The 26,005-nt window shown below is 57.3% G+C and overlaps 1 protein-coding gene and 1 long non-coding RNA gene across 9 annotated transcripts in view; both read right to left on the bottom strand.

The window, feature by feature from the left end:
- The window catches only part of LRRC27 (leucine rich repeat containing 27), a 37,140-nt gene that overhangs the window by 1,649 nt on the left and 9,486 nt on the right, over positions 1-26,005 (bottom strand). For 6 of the 8 annotated variants that reach the window (XM_043597928.1, XM_043597926.1, XM_043597927.1 and 3 more), the window contains 6 exons: positions 20,463-20,615; positions 18,217-18,523; positions 17,144-17,311; positions 13,885-14,083; positions 6,374-6,492; positions 4,545-4,674 (listed from right to left, as the gene is read on the bottom strand). In XM_043597928.1, the coding sequence (XP_043453863.1) occupies positions 4,545-4,674; positions 6,374-6,492; positions 13,885-14,083; positions 17,144-17,311; positions 18,217-18,523; positions 20,463-20,615 (1,076 nt within the window). Of the gene's footprint in view, positions 1-2,037; positions 3,357-4,544; positions 4,675-6,373; positions 6,493-13,884; positions 14,084-17,143; positions 17,312-18,216; positions 18,524-20,462; positions 20,616-24,741; positions 25,848-26,005 lie in introns of those variants that run through there. The other 2 variants (XM_043597932.1, XM_043597931.1) reach the window with 2 other exon arrangements.
- Positions 9,376-13,062, bottom strand: LOC122493400. The gene is made up of 2 exons (XR_006299884.1): positions 11,819-13,062; positions 9,376-11,645 (listed from the first exon to the last, which is right to left on the bottom strand). It is a non-coding gene; the product is annotated as an uncharacterized LOC122493400 (long non-coding RNA).

The following is a 26,005-nucleotide window of genomic DNA, read 5'->3' as shown; positions in this document are numbered from 1 at the left end:
TCGTGCAATTACTAACCGCTCCTTCAGAAAGATTTGCTTTGTTTTCGACACACTTGTCCGGGAACCTCTCGACATCCTGTCCCCTTGGTCAAATGCTCAGCGATCTGTCTGCCCTGGAGAGACCCTCGGGGCTCCTCCCCGAGCTCCAGGCTGGCGGCCTGCACAGCCGACAGCCTTGCGGGGGGGGGGGGGGGCTCCTGGGCTCTCTTTTGGGTCAGCTTCCTTTTTTCTGGAACACTCACTCCTTTCCCATTCTGCTGACTTGATTTGGAAGGATGCACTCTGCGGTAGCTTCCAGAGAAAGGCCGCGCAGAAAGGAACGCAGTGAGACCTTGCGTGGGAATGCCTCTGTCCGTGGGCACCTGGCCTGCCAGTCTGAGGACAGAATTCCTTGCTGCCCCCCCACCCCCCGGTGGTGAGGCCACTCTGTTCTCTCCTGGCCCTTTGCAGGTTTCAGCTTCCTGTTAGACCAGACGGGACGCGTTACACTCCGTGACCTGCCTCTCACACATCGTCATCACCCGGGGGCCGTGGTTTACGGCAGGGCTCACTCCTGGTGTGCGTTCTGCCGGCCCAGACAGATGTATAATGACAGGTGTCCGTCACTGTGCTGTCACAGAGCTGGCACCACCCTAAACATCCCCCGTGCTCCGCCTGCTCATCTCTCTGTCCCCCAGCCCTGCAGCCACAGAGGCTCCTACTGTGCACAGAGTTTTCTCTCTTCCAGAACGTCATACAGTTGCAGCCTTTCAGATGGGCTCTTTCACTTAGTGATGTGCATGTGAGGCTCCCTCAGGTCTAGTCATGATGTGACAGCTCGTTCCTTTTTGGGGCCAAATGGTACTCCACGGTCTGGAGGGACCACAGTTTATTTATCCGCTCACCTACAGAAGGACATCGTGGTTGCTCCCAAGTTTTGGTAACTATGAGTGAAGCTGCTATGAACATCTGTGAGCAAGTTTTGGTCTGGACTTAAGTTTTGAACTCTTGGGAAAATGCCTAGGGGCACGATTGCTGGATCTCAAGTTCAGAGTACATTCAATTTTGTAGTAAATCACCAAACTGTCTTGCAAAGTGGCTGTGCCGTCTGGCGTCCCCACGGCATGAACGAGAGTTCCCGCTGCCCCACATCCTCACCAGCATCTGGTGTCGTCCGTGACTGGATTATAACCATTCTAATAGGTGTGTGTGGTACCTCTCTGTTCTAATTTGCAATTTCCTAACGACATACAATACTGAGCATCTTTTCATATGCTTACTTAACATCTATGTATCTTCTTTGGTGAAGTGTCTGTTCAGATCTGTGGCTCACTTTTTAATTGGGTTGTTTTCTCTCTATATTTTGGATAAGCAATCCTTTAGTAGATGTGTCTTTTGCAACTATTTTCTCCCAGTCTTTGGCATCTTATTTTTTTTTAACTTTTAAAAAAATGTTTGTTTATTTTTGAGACAGAGCGTGAGTGGGGGAGGGGCAGAGAGAGAGGGACACACAGAATCCGAAGCAGGTTCCGGGCTCTGAACTGTCAGCACAGACCCCGACATGGGGCTTGAACTCACAGACTGCGAGATCATGACCTAAGCCGAAGTTGGACACTCAACTGACTGAGCCACCCAAGCGCCCCTATTTTAATGTTTATTTTTGAGACAGGCAGAGACAGAGTGCAAGGTGGGGAGGGGCAGAGAGAGAGGGAGACACAGAATCTGAAGCAGGCTCCAGGATCTGAGCTGTCAGCACAGAGCTCTATGTGGGGCTTGAATTCATGAGCCATGAGATCATGACCTGAGCCAAAGTCGGACGCTTAACTGACTGAGCCACCCAGGTGCCCCTGGCATCTTATTCTTTTGACAGTATCTTTCGCAGAGACAAATTTTTAAATCTTAATGAAGTCATTATCATTTTTTGTGTGGTGCCTTTGATGTTCTATTTAAAAATTCCCCGCCAACCCAAGGTCACCCACATTTTCTATGTCATTTTCTACAAGTTTTACAGTTTTGCATTTTACATTTAGTTCTGTGACCCACTTTCAGTTCACTTTCGGGGAGGTGTAAGGTCTGGGTCTAGATTCGCTATTTTGCACGTGGATGCCCAGCGGTTCCAACACCATCTGTTGAAGACGCCATCTTTGCTCCGCTGCGTTACCTTCGCTCCTTTGTCGGATATCAGTCGACTGTACTTATGTGGGTCTTCCTCTGATCCACTGACCCATCTGTCTATGTTCCACCAACCCCACGCCATCTTGATTACTGTGACTTTACCGTGAGTCTTCAGGGCGGGTAGTATCAGTCCTACAACCTTGTTCTCCTTCAGTGTTGTGTGGGCGATTCTGGGCCTTTGTCTCCTCTCCATATAAGCGTTAGCAGCAGGTTGTCGATATCCACAAAATAACTTGCTGGGATTTTGATTGGGATTCTGCTGAATGTCTTCATCAACTTGGGAAGAACCGACATCCTGACGATATTGAGCCTTCCCATCCATGAACATGGGATTCCTCTCCATCCATTTAGTTCTTGTTTGAGTTGACTCATCAGTTTTGTTGTTTTCCTCACACAGATCTTGTACATATTTTGTTAGATTTGTACCTAGCACCATTTTTTGGGTGCTAATGTGAATGTTCTTAATTTAAAATCTCACTTGTTTGCTGATGGTATATAGTAAGTGACTAACTTTTACATCTTAACCTTGGATCCTGCAACCTTGCCATAATCACTTATTAATTCCAGGAGATTTTGCTCAATTCTTTGGGATTTTCTACACAGCCAACTGAGTTATCCGGAAACAAAGACAGTCTTAACTCTTCCTTCTTAATCTACCTCATTTTCCTTTCTCGTCTTGTTGCAGTAGCTAGGACTTCCCATGTGATGCTGGAGAGAAATGGTCTCGTTCCCGACCTTCAGGGGAAAAGTAGTTTCTAGTTTCTCACCATGAAGTACGATGTTCGCTGCAGTTTCTGTAGATGCTCTTTATCAAGTCAAGGAAGTTCCACTCGTGCCTAGTTTGCTACAAGCAGTTACCACAAACAGGTGCTGGATTCTGTTAAATGCTGTTCCTGCACCAAATGATACGATCGTGTGATTTTCCTTCTTCGGCCACAAGGTGACGATGCGTTCCATAAAATGGGTTTTGAAGGTGGAACCAGCCCTGTGCACCTGGGACAAATTCCACTTGGTCATGGTGTATAATTCTTTTTATACATTGTTAGGTTTGATTTGCTAATATTTTGTTGAGGATTTTCGCATCTGTGTTCGGGAGAGACACCGGTCTGCAGTTTTCCTCATACGTGACGTCCTTGTTCTGGCGTTAGGGTAATGCTGGCCTCATAGGATGAATTACGATGTTTCGCCTCCACTTCTATTTTCTGGAAGAGATCATAGAGAATGGTATCATTTCTTCCTTAAAACGTTTGGTAGAATTCTCCAGTGAACTCACTTGAAAATTATTATCGGTTGGATTCCTTTAAGAGATACTAGATATTCAGACTGGCTATTTCTTGTGTGAGTTTTGGCAGATGGTGTCTTCCAAGGCATGGTCCATTCCGTGTTAGGTTATCAGACTTGTGAGTACAGCTGTTCATAATGCCAGACCGGCCTTTCACTCCACAGTTGAAGCTCAAGGCACAGATGTTTAGAAGCCTCAGGAGGTAGAGCTTGGGGTGTTTAAGGAGGAGCTTACAGCCACGAACAACGGATTTGGAGAGAATAAAGTTACCTGAGGGCAGGTGCAATTCTCTGGGCTGGGAAGGCAAAGCCGGCAGAGGGTAGAGTCTGACAGGGTGGGGTCCCTGAGAGGCAGCCCAGGCCCTGCCTGCACCCCTCCTCCCCTCCTCCTGCCCCGTGGACCCCGTGGACAGAGGAGGCGACGGAGCCCTCCGACGGGCTGTGGGGACGGCTCTGTGGGCAGCTTTGGTGCCGAGCCGCCGCGTCAAGGTGAGCCTGGGCTTGGGGGGCCGGGGAGAGCAGGCGTGTTTTCCCGCGTCCGTGAGCAGCAAGGGCACAGAGGCATCAGGCTCAGCCTGCACAGCCTGAGGCCGGTCACTCTGGGGAGGTGACAGGTCCCCTTACCGCTGGGTGGGTAACTATGTGTCGTCTGCGGCAGGAAGCCACCTTTCTTGAGCGCGGTATCACTCCCATAACCCCGACTATTTCTGCACACACAGCACACGTCTGTGCAAAGGGGCCTGCCTCCCTGCCCATGGGTTCCAGGGGGTCAGCCGGCTCCAGCCCCGTCAGGGTCTCACCAGGCTCTGCTGGTTACCAGGCGTCGGGCAAGGACCCCACGGGCACGTCCCCATTGTCCCTGCCGATAAAGCGGAGGCCGTGCTGGGGTCCCGGCAGGTGGCACAATGTGTCGGGGGGCTCACGCACCTCGCACGCCAAGAAAACACCTCTTATCCTGCCACGAAGCGCGATTCTGGGCACGTCCCTCACGTGAGGCACGTGGAGCGCTCCCCACGATCGAGAGAACGCGTGCTCTGAAGAGGCGCGCCAGCTTCCCTCTGATTCTTAACAGAACAGTTCGTTTTTACACAGAGCCAATGCGCACTTACGATCGCCAAGTCCCGGGCAGCCGGACTCATTTCCTTGAGTGGCGCCGTGCCTTGAAATCTTTTTCTTCCCTCGTGCGTTTTCTGAATGTGCTGCTTTAGGTTTTCTTCCCAGAGCTCCTCTCGGAAGGCCCTGAGGGAACAGAGGGTGATGAAGGACACGATTTTACACGTCGAGTCGAGTCGAGTCTCGGCAATCCCTGCTCCGACAAGGGAGAGAGAATTTTCCTTTTTTCCTCCAGGCCAAAGTGCAGTCCTGGGGCTCAGGGGCTGTCGCACGAGAATGGGGCCACCTAGGCCACCCGCTCCCCCTCCGGGCAGCAGCTCAGACAGGCCCAGGCAGTGAGAAGCCGCAAGAACACACGCCACGTTTTAAAACTTCACATCCAGGTAAGAAATTACACATTCAGGGCCGTGCACAGACACTACACGAAAGGGACAGTCTCTGTCTTCACAGGAAGTACACAGTTGTGATAAATCCTTAAACGGGATTATTAAATTAGGATTTCAGACATACTTGCTCTGCCAACATCAGGGCTTTGGGCTTAAATTCTCTGCCTTTAAACACGAGGATGTTCAGAATAGCAGAGCATTCTGGGCCGCGCAGGAAGGGCGGCAGTGCCTGGTGTGTGAGGAGGCCCTGGAGTCTGGGGTGTCTGCCCAGGAACAGAACCACCCCCCACCCCCATCCCCCACCCCCCCAGCCTCCCCAGCCTCCCCACCCCCCAGCCTCCCCAGCCTCCCCAGCCCGGGGCCTCCCAAGGCCCCAGCCCCACCCCCCAGTGGCCCCGGAGTCTGGGGTGTCTGCCTGGGAACACAACTGCCTCCCATAACCCCCCCTAGCCTGGGGCTTCCCCGAGGACCCTAACCCCCCCCTCCGCTGCCAGCAGCAGCCTCTGTGTCGGCTTTGTTTGCTTTTCAGCATAAGGGACACAGGCAGGACGGTGGCCTCCAGTCCTGCCCTGCACAGACCCCAGCGTCGGTACCTCTGAACCCCGGTTCTCAGGAAAGCCCTGCCCACAGGGCAGTCGGGGTCCGCGGGCACACGCTCGTGTGCTGTGGGGACAGCTGCATGCCGTCCATTTCCATCTAAGCCATTCCACGGGCTGGGGTGGGTCCTGTCTGCGGACCTGCAGGGTTGTCCCCGGGGTTCTGGGCATGAACACGAATGACTCCCCAGAAAAGAACACCCCTTCGCCGTCCGCGCGTCACACCAGGACGACCTTCCTCTGGGCCTCCTGGTCCCCAGAATGTGGAAACACGGCGGTGGGCAGGGCCAGGACGTGCAGGCCAGGCCGGTCCTCCCCGGAGCACATGAGCCCCCCACCCACGCCCAGAGCTCGCCTCCGCTCGGCTTCGGAGCACCCAGGGCGGGGCCGGCAAGAAGGGGCACAGGAGCCCCGTCCACCAGTGTCCCCGGCCGCCCATGGCTCTCCCCGCGTGCCCGGGAGGGGTGCAGGGTGCAGAACAGCACAGTCACAGCATCAAGTGTGTTGTGAGTGAAAGAGCCGAGAGGAAAATGCGCGTGCACGCACACGCACAGGCACACAGGTCTACTTCCGGTGTGCAGCAGCTGGGGAAGGGTGAAGGGCCCGGCGGTCATTCCCGGGGTGCAGATGCTGGGTCAGCATCGGGGGTGTGCTTGGTCACCTGCACCGGAAAACTGCAGAAATGCCACGCCCCCAGCAGCTGCTGTTCCCGCCCTGCCCCGCCCCCCGCTCCCCCTCCCCCTCCCCCAGCCTGCCCCAGATGCCAGCAGGTGCCAGTGAGTGCTGGGGTGTGAGCGCGGCCACCAGCGGGCAGCGGGGCTGAACTCGGACCCCGGGACCAACCTCATTTCTTCACTTGTTTGCGATGACTTCTCTCTGCTTTGCCTCACGTTTCCGGGTGGGTTCACTGGCATTTTCTCATTGTCTGCCAAATCCACGGCACAGGGAATCTTCGACACCACCTAGGAAAAGGCAAGATATTTTCAGGAACCTAAGGAAATGCTGCCGGTTCACACAAAGCCAACCGCCCGCAGGCAGCAGACTCATCCTTCCTCCGAGGAGGCCGCCGGCTGGACGCTGGCCGGTGGGAGGGCAGGGTCCGAGGGGGGATGCCAGCGGGCCTGGAGAGCTGCCCGCAGTTCTGTCTGCAGGGCGGACAGGAGCCGTGCTCTAGAATGGGTTCCACGCCTCTCGAGTGGGTGCGGCTGTATTTTGGATCACTGAGTTTCAAGCTAATAGGTAAGTGCTCCTGCACAACTGACCCGCGAGAAGGTAGGAAGTGTCCTGTCGTTGGGACAGCCTGTATTTATAAACTCACTGCTCTTAGATCCATGACGTCACGGATCAGCACGGATAGATGCTGAAAACCCAGGAGAAGCACTCGGGGTTGGCTTTTCCTGATAAAGCCCACCGACTCCAAGTGAGAACCTGCAAGGTCCGTGGGATGCCGGTAGAGAACAGCGTTCCTGTCTGCCAGTCCCCGGCCCCAGGTGGGATGCGGCGCCGCCCCCATCGCGGGATGCCCGGCGGGGCGCAAACGTGTCCTCCGGTAGCGCCAGGACCCTCCCCGGCAGCCCCAAGTTCACGGATGGCAGAGAGAGGGCACATCTAGGGCAGAGCAAGATGCGATAAAGGTTCACGTGTTTCTGGAAGCTCTCTGAGAATCGCAGGCCATGTGAATTCATTTTGGAAACAATTTCCTTTCTAAGTCCAAGCAGCCCCGTAAATGCTGGAATACTCCTTACGTCTAAGGGTCTGAGGACCTGACGCCAGGATTTCTGGTCACCCGGGCTCTTGGATTTCCTCATCCACCTCTCCGGAGTCGCACCTTTCATCGCCTGCACAATCCCCCTTACTCCTCGTCTTCCCAACCCCTACCTGGGTTTGCCTTTCTAGAGCCTTCCTTCCCTCCTCCCTCCTTGGGCCACACCCAGGTGTCTGCCTGGCTCTCCTAGTGTCCTAACCAGCTGCTGCCTCCACACTTTCCTGACTCCCACCTGTGATATGCTCCCATGGCAGGTGGGCTTGTAAATGTCTCCTTTGGTGTGGCCCTGTGCCCTTGAGACACCTCAGACACTCCCCAACTCTCAGGGAGCAAGCCTGAGAACCAGACTGATCTCTCCCTACGCCGGGGGGCTTTAGACCTGTGTGTGTGTGTGTGCACCTATGTGTGTGCACCTGTGCCCGTGTATACCTGAGTGCATCTGTGTGTGTACACACCTATGTGTGTGCCTGTGTGTGTAGCTGAGTGCATCTGTGTGCGTGTACCTGTTCATGTGCCTACCTGTGCATGTGCCTGTGTGTGTACCTGAGGGCACCCGTGTGTCTCCACCTGTGCATCTGTGTGTGTGTACCTGAGGGCACCTGTGTGTGCGCACCTGGGCCTGTGTGTCTGTGTGTGTGCCTCTGTTCACATGCGCCTGCCCTTGAAAGGAGAGCACACCCTTTAGGGCATCGCAAGGTGGGCAGAGGGAGAGACATGGCAAGTGTGGGTGTGGGGAGAAGGGCACGGAGGGCAGGGAGGGCAGGGAGGGCAGGGGGACTCCCGGGGAGGGGAGGCGGGGCTCCCACCAGGGGCTCCTCCGGCTGAAGTCTGCAGGGGCCCACGTGCTGCTACCCAGACTGTGTCTCTAATCACCTCATGTGCCACAACACCTCTAAGTGGATTAGCAGGGCAGGACCTGGTCTGCCTGGTTCATGTGCCTGACTCTGGCAAGGTGCTTAACCCCAGGGGGTGGGGATGGGGGTGGGGGTGAGAGAGGGATGGGGGAGGGGCAGAGTTGGGGGTTGGGGGTGGGGCCGGAGCTGGCTTAATCCCAGTGGATGGGTGGGGGAGGGAGGGGGCCGCCACAATTTCCCAGGAGGACTCCTAAACATTTCTCCAACAGGAAGAGAAGACAAATATAAATTCAGTAGGTGTTTTCTAAAGTCAGTAATATAACTATTGTTCTTAATTAAAAGTGTATGATTTGGAAAGAAGCCCCCAGCCACAGTTTGCTATCAGTACAAACACCGAGGAGGAAGACGTCCCACATACCCAGTCCTCTGCTGAAAGCAAGGACCACAAGCAGGGACGGACAGGAGGCACGGCGGCGCCCCCACGCCCTGCAGGCCGCCAGCCCTCCACCCTCTGGGGACAGAGCCCACACACAGCTGCTTGTGGGGAGGCCGGCGGTGCCGGCGTTCACGGGTCCACGTTCCCTCTGCCACATCGCCCACAGACGCGCGTCTCCGTACACGGATGCCAGGAGTCGGACTGCGTGTATTAAAGCACGGGGTCACCAAGAGCTCAGAGAAGCTCGGATTTTTAACTTAGGTATTTTCCAACACGTTGCAGCAACAGCAGCGGCCACGGTGGCTGGGAACGCGTGGCCCTAGCGGGTGATGGTGTGGCAGCCACTGAGCAGACGGAGCCTCTGTCCTGTCTTTACTGCCACTGGGGGGTCCCTTGCGGGGACAGCCTGTCTGCCTCCGCCCACGTTCCTACTGAGCTCTTTACCTTAAAACAGCCTGGTGATCATTCTTCAGATCTCAGACAGCGGCCTTTGTCCCAAGTACAAGTGTTAGCCTGTATCTTTTGACTTTGATTACGGTACTCGGGGCTGTCTAGAAATTTCAGTTTCATAAAGTTAAATTTTTCTTTCTTTACGTTTATTTCCTCATTTTCTGAGAGGGCGCACAAGCAGGAAGGGGCAGAGAGAGAGGGAGAGAGAATCCCAAGTGGGATCCGCACTGTCGGCGCAGAGCCTGACACGGGGCTCGAACTCACAAACCACGAGGTCACTGAAACTCACGACCTCAACCGACTGAGCCATCCAGGCGCCCTGAAGTTAAAATTTTCCATCTGTAGTTCCAGAAATTCTGTATTTCCTATTTGATTTGTGAGGCTTTTTGCCACTCCAGGCCATACAAATATTTTTAAGTTTCTATGCTACAAAATACAACAGCGACTATGCACAGTATGTCCGTGTGGTTCACAGATTATACAGACCAGGCTAACCTTCCTCTTCTTGCAGAGTGTTGTGGACGTCACATTGCCCACTAGAGTAAACCGTGTACAAACAGAAGCTAGCTCCAGCGATCCCACTTCCGGCCCCCCCCAAACTGAAAGCGGGGTCTCAGACAGGCACCCCTGTGTCCACGGCAGCAGATTCACAGGAGCCCGCGGGTGGAAGGGACCTGAGTGTCTACTGTGGACGAGCAGGTAAACGCAGCGGTCCGTCCACACGGCACGACATCCCCTGGCCTCGCGGGAGGGAGACGCCTGCCACGCGCGGAGGAGCCCCGAGGTCGCGATGCCCGGTGACAGAAGCCGGACGCAAAAGGACAGGCCCGGTGTGACCCCACCCTCTCGAGGTCCCCGGAGCCGTCATGTTCACAGAGGGCAGACAGACCGAGGGGGCAGGGGAGGGGACGGGGACCTGGTGTATGATGGGGACAGACCTTCCTTTCGGGGGGACGGGAGAGTCCTGGGGACGGAGCAGGAGGGGGGGGTGGTTGTGCGTGGGGTGAGCGTGCTGGGTGCTCCTCAACTGGACACCTGAAAACAGTTCACACGTTTTACGTGACGTGTGGATTTCACCCCCATCTGACAGAAGGAAGGCTTCCACGCAGCGCCAGTCGCCAGCCTCCAGTTAGTGGCGCTTAAATACAGGTCCGCCAACGGGGCCGGCAGCCGGCTCAGCGGTCTCCTGGTCTTGACAACCCGCCCGTGCGATGTGGGGACAGGCTGGGAGGGGGTCCCTGCAGCCGGCAGGGGGCGGGTGCTCCCCGGACCCGGGCGCCAACGGGACAGGAGCGCTGCTGTGGGGCCGCGTGCACTCAGGGCCCGGACACAGGAAGAGTCCAGCCTGACTCGGGCACCCCCCCACCCCACCCCGGCAGCCCCGAGCCCGCCACTGGGAGCCCCCTGCCGGGCCCGCCCCGATCAGCATCCTGCAGGGCGGGCTGAGGGGGAGCCGGGCGGACGGCAACAGGCGACACCTGGCACAGGCGACCACGGATCCCGTGTGTCCGGCCCGAGAAGCCAGAGCCTGGCCGAGTCGGAAGCCTGGTTGGGGGGAGGATGGCACCGGCACATTCCTGGCCGGCGGGGGGCCGGGACCCCAGGAGCCTGTGCAGGTCTGGGAGCAAGGGGAACCTTCCAGAGTGGCCACACACGCTTTGAGGACCCATGGAAGAGTGGGGGCCCAGCGGGCAAGGGGAGGAGATGCCTGTGCAAAGGCCCTGTGGCAAAGAGGAGGGTCTAGGTAGGATGACAGGAGGCTCCGGAGGGCACTGGGGGCGAGGTGCAACAGGGTGAAGAGGGTGGTCAGGAGACACAGACACGGAGGCTGGTGCCCGTGAGCTGTGAGGACACAGTGTCAGAGGACTGCTTGTGACCATCCGCTGGAGAGACCCAGAGATGATGAGGCCTGGCTCCTGGGGACAGAGCCAGCCTTGGGGACGCCTGACCCGAGGAAGGTGGCAGGACACAAGCAGCTTCTCACGGGGTCAGGGAGGAGAGGAGCTGCAGGGGAAACAGGGCACCTGCCACGGGCGGGCCTGGGCAACGGTGCCGGGACCAACCGAGGGAAGGGGTCCGTGCGCCACAGCAAAGCGCCGGGAGGCCGGGAGCAACAGAACTGGGGCCACAGAGGGGGCACTGGCAGAGGCCCAGGGGAGGAGACGGCAGAGCCTGTGCGTGCCCGCCTGGTGGCCTCTCTTTTCTCCTTGTGGTCACCTGCTGACTGAACGGCAGAGGCCAGGGGAGTAGTCAAGCTTTGCAAGAGCGGGTGGGAAGGGGTGCGTGGGCGGGAGAGGGGAGGGCTGGGATGCCCCGACCCCGCGGCAGAGCCTAGCACCCCTCCGCAGCAGAGCTGGGAAGCCAGGGGCCGGCCGGGAAGGGACGGCTGGGCACTTGCAGAGTGGCGTTTCCAGGGGGCCTGGGTGACAATGGGGCACAGGCCCCGGCGCTCCGGGAGGCAGGGGACAAGCCGAGCCTGGTCTGGCCGCGCACAGGAGTGCTGGGCACGGCGGCCGTGGGGCTGTAAGCACTGGTTTCCTAATTGTTTTCCGGCAGTCCTGCATCGCGGTCCCGCTAAGAGTCCTGATCCTACGACGGCACGTTAACTGGCTGTAGGTCAAAGACGCCGTGTGGGTTTGCTTTCATACGCTCGGCTGGGGGGTCGGAGGGGGGGTGGTGAGGGTGAAGCATCTGCAGAAGCCCGAGCCCTGACTCCGCAGGGACACCCAGCCTCACAACATCCTTCCTGCATGTTCAGAAAGTCCCAGAAATGTTTCACGCACCTCGTAGGCCTCAGGGAGGCGAGGGCATCCTCTGCAACAGAGGAAGAAGTGGGATGTGGCGTGGATGGCTGCCGTCCCCTCCCAGCCTCCGGCACAGCGTGGCTTCCCGCCGAGCCCCTTGGGCAGGGTGTTCGCCCCTGGAAGGACCCTGTCCCAAGGTCAATGGCTGGGGGGTTTCCCACAAGGGTGGCAATTCTCCTCTACCTGCAGCCGACACCACTGGGTCTCCTCACGTCCTCACGGCCGCCCTGCCTGAGTCCAAGCTGCCCCTCACCGCCAGCTGACCGGCTCCCAGCCAGGCCTCCCACAGCCCCTCAGGGTCAGTCACGCGCTAGAGCAGCTCACAGAGCTCAGGGCACAGCGGAGGCTGCAGCCTGGGAGCAGCTGCAGGAACTGCCACACGGACGATTCGCGGGGCCAGACGCGATGAGACGGGGGGCTGCATGGAAGATTCATGGGGGCCGCATGGGACAGGCGGGGGGGAGGGGCCCACACGGGACAGGCGGGGGAGGCACGTGGGACAGGCGGGGGAGCAGCCGGGACAGGCGGTGGGGGGGCCTCACGGGACAGGAAGGGGGGCCGCATGGGACAGGTGGGGGGGGCGCATGGGACAGGTGGGGGGCACACAGGACAGGCGGGGGGGCACATGGGACAGGCGGGGGGGCACCTGGGACAGGTGGGGGGCCTCAAGGGACAGGCGGTGGGGGGGTCTCACGGGACAGGAAGGGGGGCCGCATGGGACAGGTGGGGGGGGCACATGGGACAGGTGGGGGGGCACACAGGACAGGCAGGGGGCTCACAGGAAAGGGTGGGGGCGCACGGGACAGGCGTGGGGAAGCGTGAGGAGCTGCACATCCTCTCTGGGCGCCACCCTCCCGCACCTGCGGGGCGGTTGGGATGGGGCTGAAAGCTGCAGGCCGCGGTCAGGCGGTCTTTCTGGGGACCAGCCACATGACGAGGCCCCACCCTGAGTCACCCGTCAGCATCAGCTGAGGCAGGCTCCCAGCGCTCCCTACGGTAATAAGACGCGCCCGTCACCCCCGGCCCCATGGGGTTTCGCAGGTCTGTGGGGGCAAAGCACAAGGTATTTCTCGTCAGGCCGCGGTCTCACAGGCCAGCGTGAGTCTCACACGGGGTCTCAGCTCGTGCTGTCCTAGAACGCCTTCGAGACCCTCGTGTCAGTGGGGTATCATGCTAGCTCACCCTTTTCCGTGGCCACGGGGTGACCCCGAACTTGGGATACAACTTACAGCCACCCATCTCCTGGCATGCCAGTTGTTTCCACTGGGCTGCTGTGATCGAGCTCGGACGGCTTCCTCGAGAAGGTGTAAGTGTGCAAGTCGCCCTGTTCCTGAAGCGACGGCACACGAACCTTGGACGCTTACGTGTTGTGCAAAAATGCGGGTGGTGGCAGAGAAGACGGGATGGGAGGACGTAGCACGTCGCCTATGACGCAGGCAGGCGTGCGTGCCGGGCAGGGAGCGGAGGGCAGCCCGCCCGGGGAGGCCACGCGGCGAGAGGAGGCGGGAGGCGCCGCTTCCTCCCGGGTTGCTGTGGCTCTGATGTGGCTCTCACGGTCAAGGAACACTGTAAGTGTCTGCAGGGAAGTCAGGTGTCTCAGGGCCTAGAAGGTCCGAGAGCCACCCGCTCTCCTGTCCCCCCGGCCAGGTCTCCTTAGTGAGAAGTACAGGCACGAGCCGACACGCCCCGCCCCGTGTGAAGGGCCGCGGTCACAGTCCCGGCTCCACCTGGCGCCCCGTGGGCACCGGCATCGGGACTGTGGGCGTCCTACCAGACCCCGCACTTGGAGAAAAGGGCTCCGTGTGTCTTTTCTCTTCAGGTGACAGTTGCTCTGCTTGAAAGGACAGAGGCCTCACCAGGAACGTGAGGTGGCAGCAGGACTGGGCACAGACGTTCCCACTGGGACGGCGCTGGCGGCCGGCCGGCCAGACGCGAGCCTCCCGTGGGCGGAGAGCGGGCCCGGCGCCCAGCCTGGCGTGGAGCGTCTGGCTCCGCCCCCCCCAGCCCCTCCCCCGCGCCCCCCACCCCCAGTCCTGGCTCCTCACTTGAGAGGAAACAGGTCCGTCAGCGGGCCGCAGGCTCCACCTCTGCAGCGGGCACCGTGGCCCCCGGACCGGACGAGACCCCTCCCGCCGGCGTCCTTGTACCAGACTCCTCTGGGGAGGCAGGGGCTTGCCCGGGGCCGCGTCCGCTGTCCTCCGGGTCCGGGCTCGCTCCCGCCACTCCCGCGGCGCTCCTTCGTCTCTGGGGAGGACACGCGCGGCACGTTAGCCGTGGGGCCAGAAGCAGCCCCGGCACAGTTTCCCCCCAAACCCTCTCCCGTCCCTCCACCCAGACGGGAGGCGCCCGTCTGCTCCTGTCCCACGGCGCCAGCTCCGAGCGAGGGGACAACACAGCCCCCCCCCCCCCAGCCCCCAGCCCCCGGGGCCGAGCAGCAGGACCCTCTGTCCCCAGGGAAGATGTGGGCTCTGGCTGAGCTCAGGAATCAGAGGCCTTCACGGTCCCCATGACACCTGAGTTCCTTCCTTCCTCTCTCTCTCTCTTCCTTTTTTTAGAGGGGGGTGGGGGAGAGGGAGAATCACAAGCAGGCTCCATGCTCGGTGCAGAAGCTGACGGGCGGGGGGGGGAGGCTGGATCCCACGACCCTGGGATCATGACCTGAGCCGAAACCGAGAGTTGGACGCTCAACTGCCTGAGCCGCCCAGGCGCCCCAAGTTTCACTTTTATGGCTGAGCTTCTTCTGTCCATCCCCAATCCCCTCCACCAGGGAGCCTCCACGCTGCCGGCGCAGCTTGGCCCTGCGCGGTGACCTCGCTGCCCCTGCACGGTGACCTTCCAACGGTATCCACTGGACTCACTGCCTGCCCCGCGGAGGTGGGGCTGCCGCACCGGATGCGTGTGGAATTTCTGAACTAAACGGAAAGACCAGCCCCTGCTTTGGCCGTGGATGGGGTGGGGTCCCAGCAAATCCTCACCTGGCCCTAGGCTCCACCCAGCTCGCATTCTGGAGTCTGGAAGCTCTCTCCCCAGCCCCACGCCCCTGCGAGGCTGCTTCCTGCCTCCGCCGCTCCCAGGAGGTTCCTGAGCCCCCTCCCCCAGCTGAGCCAGGCTCCACCACTCCTCTCCTCAAATGGAGCCGTGACCTTCCACGACCTGGCCCCTGCCGTGCCCCTCGACAGGGGCTCCACCCGAGCGTCCGCTACCCCTTACCCACTCCCGGAGAGGCACAGGGGGACGCTCCGAGGGCTTGCATGTGCGCAGATAACCAGGTGGCGTGACGGGGGTCCACGGGGCTGTGCTGAGTCCACGCCACAGGACGGGACTCTGCACGCTGTCACCAAGGGACCACAGAACGCCAGCGCAGGCCCGAGGCAGAGAAACCAAGAAGACAGTGCTCGCTTGCCCTTGGTATTCAAGAATCTCCTCCCACAGAGCTGTGCAGCATCCTGGGCGCCGCTCGAGCCCAACCTCGTGGCAGGAAGCGCACATCCTCCCGGCCACACGCCACGGTGACCACAGCCACCCCGAGTGCCACCTCCCTGCACGCTGTCCAGATCGTAGGACTCGCACTGACACAGGGCAGAGCGAGGGATGAGGGGGTCCAGAAGGGCGGGTTGGGCGGGTCTCACAAAGCACCATAAAGAAAGGAGCCTGGAGGGAGGTGGGGAGGGGGACCCTGCTGCAGCACCGTGAGAGGCACCCCAGGGGTCACGGTCATGCCAGTGCGTTTGCTCCAGAAGGGCCGGCAGAACCGCCCTGCAAAGCCACCTGTGCTTGGCCCGCCCACACCTGGAGCTGGTGGTGAAGCAGCAGATCCAGGACTCCAGCCGGAGGACTCTCTGGGGGACCCGGGGGGCGGCCTGAGCTCCAGCCGGGGGCCTGCCTGGCATGTGGCTGACGACCAGTGTGAACGTGCCCTGGAGCCGGGACCCCAGGCATCAGCCGCACATCCGTCATCAGGACGACAGCGCGGGGGGTGGAACATGGCGAGTCCTGACCAGTTCTGAGGGCCGGACACCTCCCTCCTTCCACAGGAAGGGTCGGGGCCCGTCAGCATGTCCGGCGCGGGGAGGACACGGGCGCACCCCCGCCACACTCTTCCCAGGCAGTCTGTCCCATCAGAGTCCCCAGAGTAAACGCACTCGTGCGGGGAGACTGAGGAGGGTCTATTCACACGGGGTGTGGCAGGCGGCCCCAGGGACAGAGCAGGAGCCCTGTGACCCCAAGCCCCGGGGAGGAGGGACGGAGAGGCTGCCAGGACCCAGGCGGCACTTACAGGGAGGTGCAGGGGGAAGCAGGACCCTGCCCTCCCTCTCTGCCTCCTCTCCGATCTCCTGCTGAGGCCCCCCATTGGCCAAACCCAGCCAGGAGGTGAGGGGCACTGGGGTGCCGTGGACGCAGTCCATGCTGGACGGCCTCCTGGGGCCCAGAGCGCAGTGGAGACGGGCGGCCGGCGGAGCTGGAGGACAGAGGAGCCGGTGAGGACAGGCCCCGGCCCCGTCCCCCGCGAGGCTGACCGCAGCTGCAGGCAGCACACAGCCACCCAGGCAGGGGCAAGAGGGAACTGTATCGGTGGGTGCTTCTTTTGTTTTTTTTTTTTTTACATTTATTTATTTTTGAGAAACAGAGTGAGACAAAGCGTGAGCGGGGGAGGGGCAGAGAGAGAAGGAGACACAGAATCCAAAGCAGGCTCCAGGCTCTGAGCAAGGGGTCAGCACAGAGCCCGATGCGGGGCTCGAACCCACGAACTGGGAGATCATGACCTGAGCCGAAGTCGGACGCTCAACCGACTGAGACACCCGGGCGCCCCGACTGCATCCTTTTTTTAATTGTCAACTTTATTCTTTAGAGCTAGAGAGAGCGAGCGAAAGCGGGCCCGTGTGTGAGTGGGGGAGGGGCAGGGGGAGGGGGAGGGCCTCAGGCAGGCTCTAGGCTGGGCACAGAGCCTGACCGGGCTGGGGCTCGATCCACGACCCCGTATCATGACCTGAGCCAAAACCGAGAGTCGACGCTCAACTGACTGAGCCCCCCAGGCTCCGGGGAGCAAGGCTTCAATGCACAACCTTCCTTAGAAGAGCCCCGGGAGCCAGGTGATCGGGAAGAGGGCAGGAGGGGATTAAGAAAGAACAAGGAATCTGGGAAGACGCTGGGTGGAGCCGACGCAGAGCAACGACCCCCCCCCCCCCCCCCCCCGAGGCCTGTGCCCACAGCCGCCCGCCCGAGGGAGCCAGCCGGCAGAGCACCCCAGAAGAGGCAAGAGCAGAGCCTTCCCCGGAGAGAGGCAGGCCCCGCCAGATCACTCACCTTACGCGCTGCTCCCTGGGGGCCAAGGCCCCGCTGTCCTCCGCTCTCCTGGCGGGAAGCCCCGCTCGCTGCCGCGGCGCCAGGGCCGGCAGGATGCTCCTGAGGGAGGCCATCTTCCTTCTACCGTCAGAGACCCCGCGGTGAACGCTCCCCCGCGGACGGCACGCGCTAGAACACAAACACGCAACACGCCCGAGCAAGGCCCGTGGGGGCCGACGGTGAACGCCCACGGGCGCCCACGGAAGCCCACGGAAGCCCACGGAAGCCCGAGGCCTGGCCGCCCCCAGGGCCCGGCAACCGGGGGCTCCTGCCTCGGAAGGCTCTGGGTGGCTGGGAACCGGAAAGACAAGTGCAGTGGCAGAGAGGACGGCCTCCCCCTTGTTCATAAGGAGACGGGGGAACTGAGGGAGGGCGAGGGTGGGGGTCAGGCCCCGGGGACTCAGTGCGGAGCTGGCTGCAGCTGGACACCCACACTGCCCACCTCCAGCGCCTCCCAGGTTGGAATCGGTCAACAACACTTTGGTTTCCTCCCGAGAGTTTTCAAACCTCAGCACAGGAGAAAGAATGGCACAATGAGCCCCTGAACACCTTTCACGGGGAAGGAAGTTTTCCATCGGCAGGACCCCAGCCTTTCAGACTTACTTTTCCTAACGGCCCCCCCACGGAGCGGGGCCACAGACACCGCGGACCACTGGACACGCGTCCCCGCCGTCCGTGGGGGCTGTGCCGCGCAGCACCACAAACCACAGTAACCGCTAGGATTCTGTGCTCCCCAGGGGCCGATTTCTGTCCCCCTGGAATGGTACTGCCCCCTCGTGTGAGTGTATGAGCTATATTCACCAGGAAATGTTCTCTTTCTTTGTCCCTCCATCCACACGCGTGCGTGCACACGCACACGCACACGCACAGGGTCTGAGTTTCTGGGTAACTGTAACCCCAAACCAGGCAAGCATCCACCACATGACAAATGCCGACAAGGCACAGACATCTACCTGACGTTTTAAAAGATCACGAAAAATGGTATTACAATGTTGGCAAGATCAAGAAAATACACCGCGGCTTTTAAATTTTACCTGAGAGCGTGTCTGGAGCCGGAATGTTCTTTCTCCTTCGTGTTCAGAGCCGCCTTGAGGTTTGCAGGTAACTCTGCCGGTAAGAGCTGCTTTGCAAGCACTTCCTCCCGCTCCTTCTCGACAATCTCCTGTCTCAGCCTCCAAAAGCGCCTGATTTCCTCCTCGCCCGGCCAGTCTTCTGGGGAAGCAGTGGACTTGCCCAGCTCACTCGGGTCTAGCTTTTCAACAGGAGGGAGAAAGTCTGCCTTTTCTTTTAACCTCCCCCTCCGATCCTGAGAATTAACAGCGTCTTTGTCGGCCACACGCTCTGCAGACAAACACAACGGGGGAGGTGGGGGCTCCGTTGGGTGCGTCACGGCAGCTGGTCAAGTCACCGGTAGACACAGTGCTGTTGGCCGGCTGCACCTCTACACGGCCCCCCGGAGCCGCACGACCCTGGTGACCGGCTCCCTCCACCCTCCGGCCCTTCCACTCCACGTCTATTTATACAGATAAAGCACACTTTTCTGTTCCCCCAGCCCAGATCTTGTAATAGCTTTATTTCTAATTAATTCTTGGCCCAGGTGCCTACTGCGTATGCTTGGCAAGATCGCTGTTGACCCTAAACACTGTCCTCTCCGGGTAAGTTACTTGAAAGGAAGCTCGCCAGGAACACTCTTGCCTTTAGGATTACGCTCCACTGTCCCCTTGTGGACGAGCAGCCCCCACCTCCTGCCCCCGCCCCCACCGAGGCAGAGTGGGGTCACAGGTCGAGCTGACACAGACTACTTTTTGGCTTTAGGTTCAAACTCGGAATACAGACACTTGGCATCTGGCCATCCCTTCTGAGAAATGACCCTGGATTCTGATCCGTCATTAAGAGACGAAGCCAGTATGTTCTTTGGGAAACAAGGGTGTTCGCGGTTTGCAGCAGCAGGGAGGCAGTAGACGAGGCAGAGGCACGGAGCTGTGGGCGCCCTCCTCGTGCCCTGGGCCCTCGCCATCCCAGGGTTTGCCAGACTCCCTTCCTACCAGCACCCGCACATCTGCGCCTGGCTGTTTCCTCCAGCCCACGAGGGCCAGCGTGCAGGGCTGGGGACTGCGCCCCTCCATTCGGCGAGGCATTGCTGGTCTGGAGCCCGTGTGCCCTACTCCCCCACTCTGCTGTGCAGTAACCCCCGGGCCTGTGTCCGAGCGGGAACCCTGTGACTGCTGAGGCCTTGTGAGACCCAGGTCCTGACCCGGTCCGTGGGGGCAGCACCCGAGGGGCTGTGACTGCTGAGGCCCAGTGGGGGCTTCCCACCTCTGTTGGCCTCCTCCCCTTCCCCACGTCCCCCGCTTCAGCCTCCGTGCTGCCTCCTGGATCATCTCTCGAATCAGTTACTGGCCCTTGAATCCTGACTCAGGAACTGCTGTTGGGGGACACAAACTAAGACACTTTGTAAATACAATCGGTGTTTACAATGACACATTCTGGGGTCATTTGTTTGGATTTGGGAAAAAGATCAGCACTTCCTAATTACTTTGGCCATTCCTTATGTTTACTGAGACGGACTTAGTAATTCACACACTCCGACTTTATCACATGTGTAACTATCATGGCTGCTTCAAGTCTAGGCGTTTTCTTAATCTAGGAGCTGTGTTTAAGCAGTAAAGATTTCGATGCTCTGAAGTAAATTTTCAGAGCACTCACGTTTTTCGTGAGCATTCAATTACAATTCTCTTCTACGTCTACTTTGTCTGAGTGGAACCACAGTGCTCCTTCCCAGTTAGATTATCTCGTGAGCACGTGAGAACGCCTGGCTGGATGGTCCGCACGTTGAAAACACAGGATCAAATGTTGAGTGAGCGTGCGCCCAAAAAGTGGCAAGGCCACGGCCCCCTGCCCACGAGTAAGGGCGTGTCACTGCTCCTGTTGTGAAATAGTTGTCGGAGGGGCCGAGGGAATTTCCTGAAGCAGGTGCCTGGTGAGGCTTGCTGGTGAGGAGTTTCATTCAATTTACCCAGTGAACTTTTACCAGATCCCACCCTAGACGGGCTCTACAAGGGGCGCGGAGAGCGCAGACCCACGAACACAGAACCGAGGAAAGACACAGCTCCGACCGGCCGGCACGGACCCCCGATCGCAGTGTGAGTCCAGCAGAGGCCACGCGAGGCCCAGCGTGCTCCCCGTGACGCCACTGAGGAGACAGACTCCCCGGGTCCTGGTTTTAACAAGCAGCGACTTCAGTTCTAATGCAGTTTGGTGCAGTGACGGTCCCACCAACCTGGAGAAGCCGACCCTCGGGGAGGAGGCCGCTGCATGGCGCAGGCCTGCAGGAAGGCCAGGATGGCACCCAGTCCCTTCTGCACGACGAGGGGGGCGGGGAACTCCAGGGGGCAGTGTCTCAGGTTCAAGGCTCTCAGTGTGGTCACGTTCCCTGTGAGAGAGGAAACCACACCTTCACACACTCCTCCACGGAATGAAACAAGGAGGAAAGATTAAAAATCCTATTGGGAATTTGGGGTAAAATGATACGACAGATGTCTGAGCTTTGCTGCAAAAAAAAACCAAACAACTCTGCAGCGGAGGCAGATCGCACAGGTGAGGACCAGGCGAGTCACAAAAGGAAATAAATGAAATAGAGCGAATAGAAGAGACGGTAACAGCCCTGAGGCAAAAACCAGAATACGAAATTGCTGTATCATCTGAAACGCAACAAAACCTCAGGGAGGACAACGTGACCCATACTCAGGAAACAAGCGTCGCTAGAAACTGTCCCCAAGCAGCTCAGATGTTGGATTTAGCGAACAAAAAATTCCAAGCAGTCACAAATGCGTTCAGAGCCACGAAGGAAACCATGTTTAAATAATTACAGAAAAATATGGTAAAATGACTCAACAGGGATGAAATGTCGACAGAACCAGAAATTATAAAAAAAAGAACCAGCTAGCAGTTCTCGAGTTGAAATTGCAAAGACCGGGGCGGAAAGTTCTCTAGAGGGACCCGGCAGCAGACACGAGATGGCGGAGGACACAAGTGAGCCTGATGATGGGAGAGAAACGCCATGAGATGGGGAGAACTCCGGAGGCCCGCGGGACGGCCTCACGTACGCTGGTGCACACGCCCGGAACGAGAGCCACGGAGGACCCGAGCGGGGCCCGGCACGCTCTCTGAGGAAACCACGGCGCACGTGCCCCCCGCTCGCTGACAGACGCCAGGGTAGTGTCCAGAAGTTCACCCCAAGTAGGTGACCGCCAAAGACAGTCACGCCTGGAAACATCAGAGTCACCGAAGACGCAGAGAAACGAGCTTGAAAAGCACAAAGGAGCAACAAACCATCCCACACACGGGCACAGGAGTAACTTCCGGGTCAAACAGTGGAGGCCAGAGCCCAGTGAACGGCACGCTAGCGTGCTGACAAAAGACGCCTGTGGGTCAAGCGCCCTGAGCCCACCCAGACGGCCCTGCAGGAACACGGGCGAGAGGCAGCTGTCGGATCGCCCGAGCTGCCCGGCGGCAGTCGGTGACCCGGCTCAGGGACTCCGCATGTCTCCCCCGCCGTTCGCACAGTTTCAAGTCCGGCTGACCGCCCCTGGACGGAGGGAGAGAGTACAGCAGCAGGGGACAGAACCCGTGAGCCGCAAGGCCAGCGAACACAAGGTAGCAGGACCTGGAGCAGAGACGAGAGGGGACGGGAAAAGAAGGGCAGACTCGAGGCCCGCAGGACAGAGTGGAGATGTCGGCGCCCCCCGAAGGGCGGCCCAGGAGGAGGGAAGAAAGGATGTGAAGGAAGCAAGGTCTGCAGAAAGAATGTCAACAGCCAGGGGTTGCCCAGCTCTGATTAAAGACCCCGCTAAAGGTTCCAGAAGCTCGGTGAAGCCCAAATAAAGTGGATGCAAAGAGAGATGCGCCCAGGCACACCGCAGGTAAACTGCTGAAAATTAAACACAAAGAGAGGAGTTTTAAGCAGCCAGACGAAGAAAGATTCATCGGTTTTAAAGGAAAAACAGTAAGACTGACAGCTGGCTTTTCAGCAGAAGTTAGAAGCCAGAAGACAATAAAGACATTTTCAAAGTAGCGAACACATCTCTGAAACCTGGGTTCTCTACTCAGCCAGACAGCCTCCAAATAGGATGGCAAATAAAGATGACTTTTTAGAAAACCAAACTTGAAGAATTCATTACCAAAGAGGAAATGATAATACTAAAGGGAGATCTTCAGGCCACGACGGTCATCCCGGGTGAAAGCAGGCAACTTGAGAAACGAAGGTTAAACATGTAAGAAAATATAAATAAATACTGACAGTTTAAGATGCGTTTGTGGGATTTATAACAAGACGTAAAAGCAAAATCTATGAAAAAACAGCACAAAAGGCAGGAAGGAGGCAATGGAACTAAAAGTGGTGAAAGTCTGACTTCAGCCGACGGTCATCGGTCAAGGATGGACGGCATAGTGTCTAGAGAACCACTAAGTGATGCTACAAACAGTACAGTGAAAACTCTGCTTCCCGCAATGTTGGCGTAGCTCCAATCTGATCAACTCCCTGCAGATAACCAGTCTGCAGAAACTGGGCAGAATATACACCACCCGTGGGCAAGCCAGAAATGAAAAGCAGGCAGAAACTAGAGGGGGAATGACAGCTTCCAGAAGAGAAAGACACAAACGCCTGTACCATCTGTATGGCTTTCTGCCTGACGGAAGGCCCCAGAGGGCCCCACGCGGGGCAGCTGTAACAGACAGAAACCTATGTGACCTTGTAGCGCCAGAGGACAGACCACAGAGCTACTGCACCAGCCAGAAAGCGAAGGGGTGCACCCCGGACAGAAGAGGACCGCCAAGGGGGGCCCTACATCGCTGTGCAGACGGCCCACGTGCAAATCCCTGGCACGGTCCTGAACTTCCCGCACACAGCACGGCTGCACCTGCTGCCCGATGCCAGAGAGACAGTTGGGAGTCCGGGTTCTCTCAACTTAGCTATTTAAAAAAATTTTTTTTTAAGTTTATTTATTTATTTTGAGAGAGGCAGAGACAGTGCAAGTGGGGGAGGGGCAGAGAGAGGGAGACAGAGAATCCCAAGCAGGCTCCGCACCGTCAGCTTGGAGCCCCATGTGGGGCTCGAACTCATGAAACCGTGAGATCATGACCTGATCCGAAACCAAGAGTTGGACACTTAACTGACTGAGCCACGCAGGTGCCCCTCAACTTACCTATTTTTAAAAACCAGTACTCTAAAGAGGAAGATAACAGAACCCAGAATCTCCACAGTGCATCTACCACAACGTCCAAGATATAATCCAAAAAATTATTAAAGGAAAAATTTGTTTATACTAAATGAAAAAAAAGAACTCTGCACAGAAAAATAGAAACTATTTTTTTAATATGAAAATCCAAGGACTGAAAACACAGTATCTGAAAAAAAATTACTAGATGGTTTTCACAGCCAATTAGAAATGACAGAAAAAGATGCATGAACTTGAAGATACTTATCTATCTCCTCTGAAGAGCAGAAAAATTACCTTTTTAAAATGTACAGAAGGTCAGTAATCTGTAGGACAATAACAAAAGGTTGGACAAATAAATAGAGACAGGAACAGAAAAATATTTGAAGAGTTAATGACCAAAATCTTTCTCAAATTTGGCAAAAAGATGTGAATTTCAAAACTGGATAAGTTCAACAAACACCTAATAGGAAAAATATAAAGAAAACCACAGCTAAGGACCTCAGAGTCAAAGCACTGAAAAGCAAAGATACAGAGAAATCTTGAAAGTAACCAAGGCCAATGAACACAGTTCATAAAGGAGGACGAAGAGTGAGTGACCTCAGAGGCCTGAGGGCAGTGGAACTTCTTTTAAGTCCTGGATGAAACAAATTCAACCCCTATTTTTATTTTTATTTATTTATTTTTTTTAATTTTTTTTTTTAACGTTTATTTATTTTTGAGACAGAGAGAGACAGAGCATGAATGGGGGAGGGGCAGAGAGAGAGGGAGACACAGAATCGGAAACAGGCTCCAGGCTCTGAGCCGTCAGCACAGAGCCCGACGCGAGGCTCGAACTCACAGACCGCGAGATCGTGACCTGGCTGAAGTTGGACGCTTAACCGACTGCGCCACCCAGGCGCCCCTCAACCCCTATTTTTAATCAACAATATCCTTTGAGAATCAAGGCAAGGGGTGCCTGGGTGGCTCAGTCTGTTAACTGACTCTTGATTTTGGCTCAGGTCATGATCTCACGGTTTATGGGTTCGAGCCCCGCGTTGGGCTCTGTGCTGACGGTGCGGAGCCTGCTTGGGATTCTCTATCTTTCCCTCTGTGTGCCACTCTCCCATGCTCCCTCTCTCTCAAAATAAATAAACTTAAAAAAATTATTTACATCAAAAAAGGACTAAGGCAAAATGAAGACATTTCCAGAAACATAACAACTAAAAGTCTGCCAACAGACTGATTTTAAGAAATCTGAAGAGAAGTTCTTCAGGCTGAAGGAAAAGGATACGAGCTGTATCTTCAGGAAAGAGTGAAGAGATGTCTACCTGGAATGCTACACATGAAGCAAATATAAAATACTTTTTTCTCTTAGTTTCTCTAAAAATACGTGACTGCTGAAAGCCAAAACTGTCAGTCTGTGTTGCAGGTTTATAACATAGGTAGACCTCATCTCTAGGACAGGCTGAGCATGAGGAGGACCGGAGAGAGCAGGCCGGTACGGCTATCAGGTGGTGACATCAGGTGGTGACACAGGACGGCGCTAGCTCGAAGCATGCGTGGTGTAACCCCGACAGCAACCGTGAGACGGTAAAGGCATGTTAAGAAGAATAACTAAAAAGTCAATATAAAAGTTAGACTAGAAGTCTACGTAATACCCAACCCACATGCAGATATTGGAACAGAAAAGAAGCATGGAGACAAACAGCAAAGAGTAAAGCGACAGCCCTAAATCCATCCACGTCAAGGATTTTATTAAATGAACCAGTCTAACCACTTCCATTAAAAGGCAGAGACAGTCTGACTGGACGGAAGAGCAAGACCCCGCTACATACGGCCTACCAGCCGTGCAACGGAGAGGCTCGAAGCAAGAGAGTGGAAAAACACGTCACGTAACGAGTAGACAGAAGAAGGTGGCAGCGGCCACACTAGTCCGTCCTGAACGGCCAGTAAGCACCTGACAAGGTTCACGTCGGAAAACACCCGGAGAGGCCACGTTTTGGGGCTCGTGGGAGCAGCCACGGCAGCACTTGGGGGAAATCACAGTTGTCACAGCATAGGTTGGAAAAGAAAGGCTGAAAACCAGTGATCTAAGTCTCCAACTCAACAGGTTAGAGAAAGAACAGCAAGTTAAACCTAAAGAAACAAAGGCAGTAAAGAGCAGAAATATGAGACGAAACGAAACAGATGCGGAAAGGAGAACATCGTCTTCTGCTTCCTCCTCCTCGTCATTCACAGCAAGGAAAGTGAACAAAAGTGAAGGCACCGCCCTCATATGTGTCCCTGCAGATCCACCCCAAGACCGCAGTGCTGAGCCCAAACTGCAAGTCGCCAGGACAGCTCATCGGGAGGATTCAACTTAGAGACGGTTCAAAAGGAGGGTCCTGGGTGGGGGATGGGCAGTGAGGAGGGCCCCTGTTGGGAGGAGCACCGGGTGTTGCCTGGAAACCGATGTGACAATAAAGTTCCTATTAAAAACAAAAAACAAAAAACAAAAAACACAAATGGAGGGTCCTTGAAACAGACATCGTCCGAGAGCCGTCAGTGGCAGAGCCCTCCAGGAAAGCGAGGGGAGGGCGAGTCCGGACCCGCGGGCCCCCCGGGGAGGGACAGGGGGCAGCGGGGA

This window comes from Prionailurus bengalensis, chromosome D2 (genome assembly GCF_016509475.1).
Source record: "Prionailurus bengalensis isolate Pbe53 chromosome D2, Fcat_Pben_1.1_paternal_pri, whole genome shotgun sequence".
Classification (NCBI taxonomy): domain Eukaryota; kingdom Metazoa; phylum Chordata; class Mammalia; order Carnivora; family Felidae; genus Prionailurus; species Prionailurus bengalensis.
The sequence above is the reverse complement of the archived record's forward strand: the minus strand, read 5'-3'. Positions and strand labels throughout refer to the sequence as shown.